General features: G+C 41.9%; 1 protein-coding gene and 1 long non-coding RNA gene across 2 annotated transcripts in view; one reads left to right on the forward strand and one right to left on the reverse strand.

The window, feature by feature from the left end:
• The window catches only part of lrp1bb (low density lipoprotein receptor-related protein 1Bb), a 293,597-nt gene that overhangs the window by 89,040 nt on the left and 190,490 nt on the right, over positions 1–14,067 (forward strand). The window contains 1 exon segment of the mRNA XM_086219771.1: positions 10,865–11,002. Coding sequence (XP_086075897.1) covers positions 10,865–11,002 — 138 coding nt within the window.
• On the reverse strand, positions 4,380–9,150 carry LOC147251827 (uncharacterized). Its single transcript, XR_015118697.1, has 3 exons — positions 9,009–9,150; positions 5,848–5,978; positions 4,380–4,526 (listed from the first exon to the last, which is right to left on the reverse strand). It is a non-coding gene; the product is annotated as an uncharacterized LOC147251827 (long non-coding RNA).

Consider the following 14,067-nt stretch of genomic DNA (forward strand, 5'->3'; position numbering starts at 1 on the left):
ATGTTGGATCTGAACTTAATAGTTTAAAGAGGTCATTGTTACCCAGTTGAGCTAAAGTTGAAGGTCAGTGAAGGACAAAGTTGTTGAGTCTGTAGTCAAGCACACAGTACAGAGGAAGTCTGGCAGACAACCGTGATGAACCCGAGCCAGCGCGCCGTTGTGATTGCTCGCCAGCCAGAACACTACTTTATAGATGTTACTCACTCAATAATATTGTGAACTGTGCTCAATATTTTGTTGAAGGTCTTGAGTGAGAATAATAAAAGAAGAAGTTGAAAAGACTGTGTGAAGAGAGAAAATGTTGGCCTGGAGGACGAGTGGGTGGATAATTGTATACATTTTTCAAGTAACTTTGCCCAACACTGCCAGCAATTAGGATTAGCTTTAAGGGTGCTTGAGGGTGTTCATGTTCAGTTTAACAGTGGTCAGCAATTTAGGAGAAGTGCTCAGGGATGAAAAATGAAGCAACAAACTTATCATAGCGACAAAGCACTTTTTTTTTTAGGTTGTTTTTTTTTTTTGAGAGAGACAGACAATGAAATGGTTTGCCAGTCAGTCTGGCTTCAGTCCAAGTCAGCATGTGTTTCCTGCACTGAATCCCAGACTAAGCCGACAGAACAAACACGGACTGGAGTTGGCGGCAGTACAGGCTTGAGAAAGCAGCACCAAATGTTGCCCACGTGCAACCACAAACAGGCAAATGCGTACACACTTCCCCACCGGGGACTTGTCCGGTTCATGCTGTCTCATTGAGTTTTGATTTGTGGGAAGTCAAAATATTTCTCATCGCCCTGACCTCTGGGGGGTGGGGGGCTGATGAAGACAATAAAGGAGGTTTATATCATTCCTAAACTCCACTGCATCTTCCTTAAAAAGAACATTTCCAGAATTGAGTCACTTTTAATCAAACCCTGGTGCGACCTGAACATACTGAGACCAGAACAAGACTTTGAGAGGTCAAGACCAGAGCCAGGAGGTGCTCTCAGTCGGGACCCATGCAATGGTCACACACAGACTTTGGAGTACCTTTTTTTTCCTTCGCATATGAAATCTTTATGGTTGGTGGAGCCAAATTTAATTATGCACAGATTTGCTGACATCCTCCTTCCAGCTTCTCTCACAGACAGTTCAAGTGCTGTGGGGGTGGGGGAGGTGGGGTGGTGATCGTCACAGTTGTGGTCTGCACAGTAGCACACTGTCACTGTACATGCTAAATGTAGCTGCCATAACATCCACGGATCAAGATGTGATTGTGGAGTGGAATATCGATACAGCATCAGGAAAATGGCCGTGATGTATCGCTCTATCATTTTTAGCTCTGCTCCTCTGCAGCCATCAATCTGTGGTCATGCAGCAGCATTCGCTCTTTTTCTTTTATTCTGTATTTGTTCCTTTGCTGCTTTGAACTTGTGGAAGCTGCTTGTATATCTGGGATCAGTCCAAAAAAGAGCAACACAAGTGGGTTTTTTTTGTTGTTTTGTTTTTTATTTCGTAGGTGAGAACATTATTTCAAATGCTAAAGCTGCAAAGGTCACACAGCAGATGTGATATGCAGTGAAATATCACCATAATGTGTTCAAAACTCTACTCCTGTTTTCCACATTTTACCATAAGAGCATGCACTTGCTATGCAGCCGTTGAATTTTTTGGCCACGTTTGTGATGATGCATGACAAGTAGCAAAAGATAAGTAGCTCATCAGCACATTCAACATTTTTTTTTTGGCTTCCTTTGAGACATGAATACAGAGGCGGATACAAGCAGCTCATGCACTCCCAACAGATAAGATGTGGGTAAAATGGCTCTCCAGCCATGCTGTGACAGGAAAATGATATCATGCATTTCCATCTCGTATAAAAGTCCAGCCAGAACATCAACGACATGCTATCATCCAAACATGCCCGACAACAGTGACTTCACCACAGACAGATGACGTGCCAAGGTAAAAAGTTCACCAGTGTCTGGGAGTACTTCCTAATTCCCTTAAATGGCTCCATATTTTCTTCACAGGCATCATCGGCACTGAGGATGAGGGGAGAGAGGCCATAAAGAATGTGGGGGTGGCGTTGTTTTTAGAGGAATCAGGCATCCTCTCCTGGAAGGGCTAATCTGAAGTGACATGCATCTCTGATGATGGCGGCTCAGTTGAATCAGCTGTCTTGGACTGTTGGGTGACTCTTCATGTTTTGTTTTGTTTTTGGCAGAGATGCATTTACTTACCAGTGAGTAGACAGGATACAAGGGAGCGGGGTGGGGTGGGGAGGGTGGGCACGCAGCAAAGGACCTCCTACCGGGATTCGACCCGGGGTCAACTGCGTATGTGACATGCACCCTAACCACTCCACCACCTGAGCGAGGCAACTCTGTGTTTCTACATCCACAACACACAGACTGTGCAGCTTCCTTTCACAGGTCACACCTCCTACTATGGAGTAAACAGGAAATGGGCTTCCTTGCTCTTTTTGCTAATAACACAATTAACCAGCAGCAATGCATTTGTTATGAATAATGAATGATCATTATTATCATGTATTAATATTTTAACTTCAGCACTCCAGGTTATGATTAGAATATCAAGTGATTTGAAGAAATAATTACCTTTTTCTTTTGGAAAAGTCGCGTCACCCACCAAGCAGCACTCTGTCCTGGTTCCTCCAACCCAAAATCTTGCAACTCTCCCGTGAGGGACTTGGGATGTACCCTCAGACGTATCGTTTCACTCAGACACACACGCACACCCACAAATTAAAATATTCATGCCTTTTATACACACACAGTGTTTACTGTTCCACACCAGTGCCATTTTTAGGAGCCCAGAGGTTAGAATGTTCACCGTGCACTTCCCGTGGAAGAGCATCTCTGTCGGAGGTTCAAACTGTCCCTCTGAAATGGGAATTGATCCGTTAACACTGCTCCTCGTGCATTTATTGGAACAACGTTACAGGAGCGCCTGACCGTTGCGTCGTGATACATTTCAACAGGATTAAAAATAACAGGAATTTGAGTGCTGAAGAGTGGGCGTGTCCAGAGCTTTACGATGGGCCGGCGGGGAAAGAGAGACGGTTCCATGGCTGGTTTATAATCTGGAGCTGTCACACATTGTGTCAGCATGCCTGTGACCACGGCCTCCCGTGGAAATGAACGGGTTTGGAGGGGGCATACGGACAAAGACACGGCGGTGCTCCTTGTTTACTAGCTGGCTGACCAAAGTAAATGAGCTCCTGCTGCTACAGTTGAAGATCCATTCACGTGTGACCTAAAAAGGTAGAATTTATTTTCCATTTCAGTTTGACTTTAAATAGATAAACTGTATGCATAATCCAAGGCGAACTACAACGATGGCGTGACTCCTGTCAGATGAAAACACTCGTAGCTCAAACTGCTGTTACTTTCATAAGGAGAACAGAGCTTCGTCTCAACAGTCCTCCATGAATAATCCATTCATTTCAGAGGAGGGAGGTGCTGTTTGTGATAGCGCAGCTTATTTAGAGGTTTAATCAATTCCACAAAACAAGGGCTCTCTCGGTGTTGTTTTGGAGGGGCAGGGTAGTCTTGAGACTCGCAACGAAATCACCGATCATTTTAATTTCGAATTGTTTGATGTTCACACTTCTTTTTTTTTATCTGACTGTAAAGGCAAACAGTTCATTATTAGCATCTTAGTCCCAGATCCTTGAATGATGAATATAAGTGGGAGAAAACAAACAAAATAAAAGGTTGAAGAGGTGATGACGAAGCACATATTCAGCTTCCGTCCAGATTAATCAAAAAGATTCATCTCTCAAAGCAAGCTGTTGATTAGAATAGTCGACAAATGGAGCGCAAACAGAGACTAATTGTTGAATTTGCCACAAAAGAAGACTTTCCGAGCTGGTGTGGAACATGCACTTTGGTGTTGCCTCGCATCAGGAAACGGGATGCTAATTTGAGCACACACTTGAACCATAAATTAAGAAAATTAAATCCTTTTGCAGATGATTTTCAAGGGTTATGATGAATCCCTGAACACAAAAGTTAAATGACTTCCCCTGCTGAAAGGAATTCATTATTCCACACAAACTGGCAGTGGCTCAGATTAACACGAGTATCATAATGAGCATTGCTGCTGAAGTTTCCTCCCTAGAAGCCTTTCATTTTACATTAAATAGAAGTAGCGGTTTCGCCCAGCTGAGCTCTCTTCCTTCAATCCACAAAGTAGGTAAATAACACCATGACTTTTAATTAACGTCTTCAAATCTAGAGGCTTGCAAGTGGCACCACAGGCTGCACTGTTTATTAAAGTTACAATGAGCATAATGAACTTATTTGCTCCAGCCAGCATCACGAGTAGCAGGGCTCAGAAGGTAAAGTATGCCTGATGGTGAGGCAAGAGGTGGTTCACCAAGAGTCCAACATGGAGGGGGAGGAAATAAAAGTGCTTCACTCCAGTCGCTTCACTCCAGCCGCTTCACTCCAGCCGCTTCACTCCAGCCGCTCGTCTGGGTTCCACACATCCTCCGTACACATGACGCACTTGGCTAGAAAAAACTAGAAGACAGGAAATCATGAATGAAGACTTAATTGTAGACCCTTTCACTACCGATCATCTTCATTTTTTGTTGTGAGTCCTGACTTACGTTGCTCTCGGTTCATTTGAAATCATCGGAACTTAAAAATAGAGCAAGGATCTGTTTATTACCTTCCAAAACAACCGTTTTTTTTTTTTGGTTTGTTTGTTTGTTTTGAAACACTGAGAACCTTCTGACCTCTTTGTGGTTAGCGGTTGTGTTTTGTGGTGTCAACCTAATTGGCTAAATTCAGGAGAAAAAAAACCATTGTGCTGGCAAAGAAAAAAAGAATTATTTGAAAAAATGAATATCAGGAGTGGAGATAAATTCTGTCCTTCACAGTGAATTAGCAGTGTGGAGAGGTTCTATTTTGGTCCTGGACACTGACAATGACTTGTGAATGACACTGGAGGTGTTGTTTTTTTTGTTTAGTTTTTTTTTTCCAGAAAAAAATTAACAAAACAAACAAAAGCAGATTTTTACGACACCAACGCTAACAGTGTTGGGTCGGTTCTTGTTCTGTGATTTTTACTGACTAAATATTTCATTAAATTTAATAAATTAGCATCACAATTGATGTCTTGTGGTTCTCCTGCTGAAAAAAACAAACAAACTTCTCTTTGAGACGTTCGGGCAGCTTTTTTCTGCAACACTGCTGGTAATTTATGAGCTGTATTTAGACCAGATAGGAATGATTCACTTGAATTTATCGTTGTGTTATTATATATATAAAAAAATCATTAATTAAATATTGATGCAGAAGTTAAATGTTGCTCATTTTGGTTGAATAAGCAAAGCTGGCCTTTTTTTAAAATGTATTTATTTTTTTACAGCCACCAAGGGATTATCTGCCTTCCACTCAAGGTGTTGTGATTAAACTGGTATATTTAGGTGTGGTTTTTTTGCTTATTTCATCTCTGGATATGATTAATTTATCAAACCATTCATGGGACTGTGCACCCTCAGTCATTTATAGTTGTAAATTAAGAATTACAAGGACCTCCGCAGTTTCTCTTTCTATCTCTTCATCTGTTTGTCTGTCACACATAATCAGTGCATCGCCGTTTAGTCAGGAGGTTTTCAACCATTTCAAATCAAATAAACGCCCTCGAGAGCAAACGTGCCTCTCTTCATTTTAAGAGGCATCTTTTCACCAGCAACCATTGGCTTTTCACATAACCGGAAGCCCTGCTCTCTTGACACACACACACACACACACACACACACAGACACACACACACACACACACACTTTTCTTTACTTTCCCTGGCCGATCTTTCCAGGCGTGTGTGGCCATGTACACTGATGGGTGTTGTTGTTGACATTAGTTGCTTTAGCTGCATCCGTCATGCCCACCATTCCTGCAAGTACACGGGGGCTCATGCATGCGATGAAAGGTGATTTTTCCAAAATCAGTCTGTCCAACTTTCACCTGAGCAGACAAACAGACCAAAAACAGCCTTGTTCACTGAAGATATTTCGACTGATACAACAGCAAATGTAAAATCAAACACGGTACATAATAGCATACAGCATGTCAATGTTTCTCTTCAAATACAAATATTCAGAAACACCTCAGTCTCTTCTTTTTACACAGAATTTTTTTTTTTTCGTATACTGGAGGTTCAGGATTAAGAGGTCCAACCTACTTGTGACCGTCGACCAACAACAGCTTGTTGGTTTATCCTTGTGTCCCGATGCACGTTTGTGCCAAATTTAAAGAAACCCCCCCCCCCCCATCTCTTCTTGAGATGTCGCAAAAAAATATTGAAATGTGGACGGACAACCTGAAAAGATAGTGCCTCCACGGTCCGCTGAGCCGCAGTAATATGGGTAATAAAGATAACTCTAGTCATGTCAACTACATCTACTCATGCTGAACGACAAAAACGGGCTCAGTAACAATGGGAGTGAAACGCAAAAGAAGAGGAAGCATGGTCCGTGCCTGACCGAAGAAACAAAGAAAAAAGGTTTAACATAAAAACAGAAATGTGATTTTTGGTATTTTTAGTCAGAGTTTGAGTAGATGAGGAAAAAAAATGGTGCAGGTTCCGCACCGGAAGAGAGGCTGAAGGTGGTTTATTCAGGTTTAATTCTGAAATACTAGACGAGTAAAAACCTCCTGCACAAATTTATAATCAGCATTTTGGCAGCGCTACTTTCTCCAGATGACTCTTTAAATCTGATATACGTGTTTACACTGTGTGAGCGACGAGGCCTGCGCTGCAATGTGATACCCATTATGTGCTCATAGAGATGAATCTGTGCAGCTGACACCAGTTTAGAAGTTTTCTGCGGTACAGAATCAACATCATTGATGGTAATTTGATGGCTGTGTGCTGCTGTGTGTAAACGCTGGACTGATGGTAAAATTTGTCAATTTGTCTCCCGGGAGCTGTAAATCAGACACCAGAGATTTGCTTATTGAATGAAATACAATTATGCATTTCCTAAAACTATAAAGCAGCGCCATTATTCAAACTTAAGGATTAACATCTACTGAAAATCATTACACAAAACCTGACAATTACTGGGCATTGATCTTTAGCTTGATTTTTTTTTTTTTAAATAATAAACCAACAACTACCATAACACACACTCAGACTGAGCTGCCTTGCCTCCAACCAGGCTTTTACTGCCTTTCTTTACAGCCATTGTCTTCAGTCATTTTATGTGTTATGACAGCTCATATTTTTGCTTTTTGCATGCTATATGATGCCATTTAGTCTCTAATAGAGGAGTCAATGTCATGCAAATTGCTTTAAGAAAAATATTCTTGAAGTTGTTGACTGGTTTCACCAACCCAGCTCCTCAGAGTGCTGCAGGGATAATGAGTTTTAGCAGGCTAACCTGGAAGTTAGCATCACTCTGGGTTCCCTCCACCCTGGGCCGATGGGATTTCTTTTACATAAGATTTGTGATCATTGCAGAAAATCAACTCTGTGCCAAGTGAAAATGTATGAGTCTGACATGCGGGTTTTTTTTCAAGATAATCTTCAGAAATGAACACCACATTTATGCTTACTGAAGCCTAAATGGGATCGCTAGTCTGGAAAAGCTAACGTTATGTTATGAGTGTTGCATGAATTCAACATTGCAACAAAGCTTCACCTGTAGCAACCAGCATTTTTAGAACAAAAAAAATTTTAAAAGGTGTGATACTTACTAACATATTATGCATTGGAACGGTGCATTTTATCAGTATGTCAAACACCAACCGTTCAAAGAACCTTTCAGTCTTGTGGCGAGGGAACGGTTCATTCAACAAAGCTAGCTTACTCCTGGGTTTCAGGGCTTATTCCTGCACCACTCCATCATCTGCATCATAAACAGTTTAACATGTTTCCAGGATTATGTGGTCATCTCTGAAAACAGAGCAATAAAGAGATTCTTAATCTTTGTCTGTCTGCTGCACAAGCTGGTATAATAACCCAAACAAACAAAAACCACAAGGGTTTAGCGCTCAGATAGACCAGGAGAGGACCTCCAGCTGTATATCACCGCGTCTCCTCAGGCAGAGACCACATCTCGCTGCCACAGCGGCAACTTGCTGGGCTGCAAATATGCTGTTATTATTGCTCTTCACAGCATAATTACATTAAATCTGCATTTTCAGGAGGATCAGTGTAATAGAAGTTGTCATACACACACCACATGAGTATTATTGCGTTTTCTTTAGATCCTTATCATCCCTAATGGCTTTGAAGGCTGACGTAATTATGACTGCTGCTTTGGGTTTATTTTGCTCATTCTCCCCCCTCTACACACTGTAATATATTGTAAAAACATCTCATGAAAAGCAATTCCCAAATTGGGAAAGTTCCAACTCTGCACTGTGGGTTTGCTCGTGTGAACTCGGGCACATATACAGCGTGTTGGCTTTGAGCATCATTCAGGCCTTTGGGATGGCAAGCTTAGGAGTGTGAAGCCCTGGTTTTGATTTAGGAGGATGTTTTAAATGACAGCGTGTACTCTGCTGTATATTTGACTTTAATCCATCATCCAACATGGTACTGTAGTTTGGATATTGGCAGAGGAACTCTGAGCACCCCAGCCGTTGAGACTATCTGTACCCTTGCATGACAGATCAGAACTACTGAATATTCATGCCCCATCCCTCCCCTTATCACATTAGATTAGAGCCCATGTGGCGAGAAGCGAGGGGAGAGGCTGACAACACGGCTGCGTTGTCAGAGACCTTTACAGCTGTGTGTTAAATAGCACATTTACCAAATGGACGTGTTATGCTGCGGCGCCGGCTTGAATGTTCTGTGACAGTGTGTCCCTTTACTGTACAAGTGAAAATCCCTGATGTATTTAATGAATGGTGGGAAAATGTTCACACATAGATCATGCAAGCTTTTCCACCGCACGAAGCACCGGTGCTGTGAAAAGGGATCATTTCCTGTTTTGCCTTGTGAAATAACTGCAGTGATAGAAGGCAAGCGTATAGTATACTTACCTTTTTAGGAGGCTTGTGAACAGGACTCCTCAAGGGCGCGCTTATTGACCAACGCCAGTGTAATTATCATTGAGAAGTTCTAAAAAAACACCCTCTGACTGTCCACTTTTAAGTTAAATCTTTGAAACAACTTTAGGTCAGGATTTCCACCACCAAATATTCATGGATTTTCAGGACATGCTGAGAGATACTGCACAGAAAAATAGTAATTCAGATAATCAGTGTTGTTGCTGGATATTAAAATTAGGAATTTGAATACCCTGCAGTGCTCCATAATGTTGATTCTAATGGACGTGAGCTGAGCGAGGAGCAAACATCTGTCATTTATTCCCGATGAAGACGCCCTGACCAATGTAGCATTGGCGAGCTAGCGAGAAGAATTGTCTCGTGAAGTTGAGAAGCGGCGGATCTTGAGAGTGAGAGCCTCAGCCCAAATGATGTTTAGGATGTTAATAAATGTTCTCTTATGTTATTTCATTTTTCACGCTCGACTTCCACTTGATTTGCAAAAGAAAGAGGTGTAAAAGAGTGTACCCCAACTGCAGTGCCCTCTAGTGGTGATCAGGATTGTAAAAGAGGTCAATCTGTTCGGAAATAGTAAAAACTAATGAAAGCATAATATAATAGAAGAATTCATGCTGTAATGGCAGTGGGACCACAAATTGCAGTTTTAATGGGTTTCAATGGGATGTTTTTGTCCTCGAAGTTCCTCTGTGGAATTATTTTGTGCACATGGTGCATTGTAAACTTATTATTAGCAACTGAGGTTGTAAATTCCAAAACACACACCCTTGCCAAAATCCCTTCCTTATGCGTTAACACAGAATCAGTGCATATCAAAAGAGGAAGGAGACCTAACATGTTCCCGGTGGAGCACACGCGTGTTTTAAATATCAAATGTGTCAACTGTGGCAAATGCAGTATGATAAGAATGAGAGAATGAAGTGGAAGAGTTCTTTAAACATTTTTGAGGCCAGCGGATGAATCTGCCAGTTGCTCACATATGAAATGTGAACTCTCAAAGACAAGGTCACTTATATTTGACTTACCTAAATATGGAATGGAAAAGTGGCGTGAATCACCGGGGATTGAGGAGACAGCCAAGACGTATTCATTAAAGAAGGAGGTCCCCTGCAACCCTTTTAAAGTCATAAAGAAGCTTGAGAGGAGAGGAGTCATTATTGTGTCATTACACAGGGACGGCTGCGCTGCTTGTCCACACATCTTTCTCTGTAAATCAGTGGGAGTTGACAGCTCTCTTTGATGCAGGCACGTTCATTGCAGTGTTTCTTAACTTACAAAGTCCAAACGGATGCTGTGAATAAGTAACAGCTCAGTCCAGAAGGTGCTGGGATGAGAGTTCTCAGGAGCTGGAGAACTCCTGGGATTGTTAGAACCCATCAGGTCGGTGATAAATCTTCCTGTTAAATGGCCACGATGGCACATTGGTAATTGATATCAATGTAGTTGCGGTGAAGATGTGATTTACATGGCTGGCGCTCTGGTCAGCTGTGTTTTATGCGCTCCCGTGGCTGCCACATCAGCGAGGGTCACCTATGTGCCTCATGAATCCTTAAACAGATGCTCGCCGCTGTTTGCCTGGCAGTTTGTTACGTGTGCAGCAGCAAAGGAGTGTGGCGAACATCTGCGGCGTGTGAAGAACAATGCTGGGAAATGAAAATATATTTTCACAAGTGCAGGTTCTGTATAAAAGAACTCTTGAATTTACAAGAAAAAAACAACAACCTATAGATGACAACGGTGGATGCAATGTGTTCCACACTGTTGTCACTCTCGGTGCTGCTCTAAATGCTGTGGAGTTTACAGGAGAGTTTTGTTTTTTTTCTCTCTCTCAGGTGCACAAGAGGTGGTGATCAGATGTCCCCTCAACCACATGCAGTGTATCGGGACAAAGAAATGTATTCATTTCAACAAACTCTGCAACGGCGCCAGAGACTGTGAGGATGGTTATGATGAAGGAGTTCACTGTCGAGGTAAGAGTTAATAATGCATCTTCATTATTTTTTGCCTTGGGTTTGGAATACATAAATGAAATACTCTCATGATTATGTTAATCAGATTAGAATGATCTCTTTGGATTATTAAGATGGAGAAATGCATTTACTCATTAAATCAGTATTGAATTTGCAAAATTATGGCTGTGGAGAATGCCTACTTTTATTCTCTGTTAAGTGCTTTGCATAAGAGATTCTTTATTCCCTGTCAACTAAATTGAAGCTAAAGTACGCTTTTGCTTGATTAGAGGAGTTTAAGGATCGTTCAGAGAAATAAGCACTGTTTAATCTACCCTCAGTCACACCTAAATTTAACCTCTAATGAATGCGGTTCATTATAAAAATGCAAATTCCCAATATGGTGGCTTGAACACGCGCTGTCTAACTTTTCACCTGGTTGCTGAGGTGACTTCTTATCATCCTTTCTGTCTGTCCCTCTCTCTCTCTCGTTCTCACACACACACGCGCGCGCACACACACCAGGCAAGTGACACTAGGTGTTGTGTTGTTGTCGCTGGTGTTTTTGAGTGGACTATCTGACTGCTGCGGACACCTGGCCTGTGTGATAGCTGGGGTCTGCCGTGTGATTGCTACAGTCGTGGCACCACGGTAGATCCTGTCTGGCAGAGACGGTGACCTTTGTTGACCTTAAGAGAGTTAAATCATGCTGCGCTTTGTCTCTGCATGAGTGCTCAGGGCAATGTAAAGGTAGCCTGGGGTTCACAGCTGTAAAAAAATCCAGAGCTGTGTGTGTTGGCAGAAACTCCAGTATTTCCCTCTCTTCATGCTTGGATTGATGAATTTACTTGGGGAGAAAGGGGTGGGATAGGATTTGATCAACTTATTCTCATGAAATATGTTAATTATTCAGTTTTTTTCCGTATAAGCCTAAAAATATCCAGCAACACGAGTGATCAGTGCAAACTGCCCCAGTAAAACACTGGACATTCCTTTTATTCTCTCTGGGAAATGCAGTATTTTAAGATAGCTTTTACAATGCTGTTGTAAGTGTTTGTCAAACTCTAAGTAGATCACTATGAAGCCAAATAAAAACCACTGCAAGTATCCCCACCTCTTGCAAAAAACACCCAGTTTCGACATCAGCACAAAGACCGCAAATGTCCCAACATCTATCATAGAATAACCAGTGTTGGTAAAAAGGTCTCACTAAAAACTCATGGTTTGTTGCCTGAAAAATGGCTGCAAATATCACAAATTCCTGCTAAAAACACACTTCTTCTTCCGCCGCAACCATGGTGGCATTTGCACCCAGGTTTCGCTAAAAATCACCCAGTTTTCTTTCCTTAAAAAAATGATGAGAATGTCCCAATGTTATGCTACAAACACCAGCTTCTGTCACCAGAGTAGCAGCGGCGAATGTCCCAACGTCTTTTCCTGAAACATCCAGTTTTGTTGCGGGCAAAAAAGACTGCAAATGTCCCAACATCTGACGAACATTTGCTTTCATCACTCCAACAAGGCTGCAAATGTCGCATTGCTCTGCTGAAGGAACCCACCAGTTTTGTCACCTCACAGCATCGTTAGGCATCCCCAAGGTCTCATTCCTGGCTCATTATTATGGTGCATTACTTTCTGTAGGTATAAGTAGTCAGAGTGAATGAGAACAGCCGGTTTTTGTCACTGTATGGAGTTTAGAGAAACATTTATGTAAGAGATAAAAACAACAAAGATTTGAAATGATACTGCGACATCTCTGATCTTCAAATCTATCATCAGGATGAATACTTGAAGCTCTGTGTCATGTCGGGTTTCACAAAAGTTCTAAATGTCACCGGGGAGAAAGACTCCAGTCGTCCCCAGAAGAAGAAACGCTGCTTTGGAGGCTCAGATACAGTATCTCCAATTATTTCTGCCATACTGAAGAAGGGTGTCAACACAAGTGCTGGAATTCTAGTTGCACTGATTAAGCAAGGCAGGATGGAAAAGGTCATAAAACTCTCAATTACAGGAGCACAACTTGTTCATTCACATTTATCTACATGAGAACACGTAGCACTAAGCAGCCATCCTGCTAATGACCTCCGTTACTGATCCTGCCAAAGGAATCCAATTAGACCTGCTTTTTTTTTTTTTTTAGGCTAAAATGAAAAAGTCTCAGCACGCTGCATCTTACTAGGAGCATTGATGAGTCCCTTTTTGGCCGCCGATGAGTCACTCTTTCACTCTCACAGAGAGAGTAAATCAATTTGGACAGAATTTAGGTGACAATTTGTCATTTCACTCTCTTTTTAAATGAAATTATGATGCTTCTAACCTTCCTTTAGCTGCAGCACCTGTTATATTTCACAGCTCAGTACAATGTCTCCTTGTTTAAGCAGTTATTCTTTTTGAAAGCCAGGAAGACAAAGACTTCTCAACATCCTCCAAAAGGAAAAAAAAAAAAAAAAAAGTGCTTCAAAACTTGAGGAGCACAGACGGTCACCTCCACTAATTTTTTGCGATATTAGATGAGAATGACATTGCGTGTTGAAGACAGGGTAGGAAATAATTTCCTGCAAAAGTTTGAGAAAAGACGATCGTGGAACACGAGTTTTCTAAAAGTGGTGGTGTGGGCAGAGCAGCTCCACAGCAAGGCTGATATGCACCTGCTGAATGCCTTTTTTTTTCCACCCAATGTGATGAAAATTTGTGATTAAAAGCTGAAATGGATGGAAACCCAATGCTGCAGTGCCGGGCTGTTGATAGATGAGTAAGTGAAAGCCAATCAGAAATCAGGAGGAGCCTCTGACCCTCCCTCCTTTAGAGGACAGCTTTCTATTTTAGGGGGTGGTTCTGATTCTCCTTTGCAGTATTTGTTGGTGTCGAGGCCCAAGTTACGATTTTTCACACAAACAGGTATTTTAATGAATTGTGCATAAACCTGTGCGGTGAAAAGACTGTGTTGGTGGTAACGAGCAGCTGAATGGGCAGAGCTGACCCTCCCCACCCACAATCAGCTGATTGATGCAGTAACTGTTTCAGCTGATATTGATGAGCCGCGCCGGATCGCTGCTGTGTTGTTGATGTGTTTTTTTTGTTGTTTT

Source organism: Aulostomus chinensis, chromosome 12, assembly GCF_037954235.1.
Source record: "Aulostomus chinensis isolate RoL2024-O1b breed Wild chromosome 12, RoL_Achi_v1.0, whole genome shotgun sequence".
In the NCBI taxonomy this organism is placed as follows: Eukaryota; Metazoa; Chordata; class Actinopteri; order Syngnathiformes; family Aulostomidae; genus Aulostomus; species Aulostomus chinensis.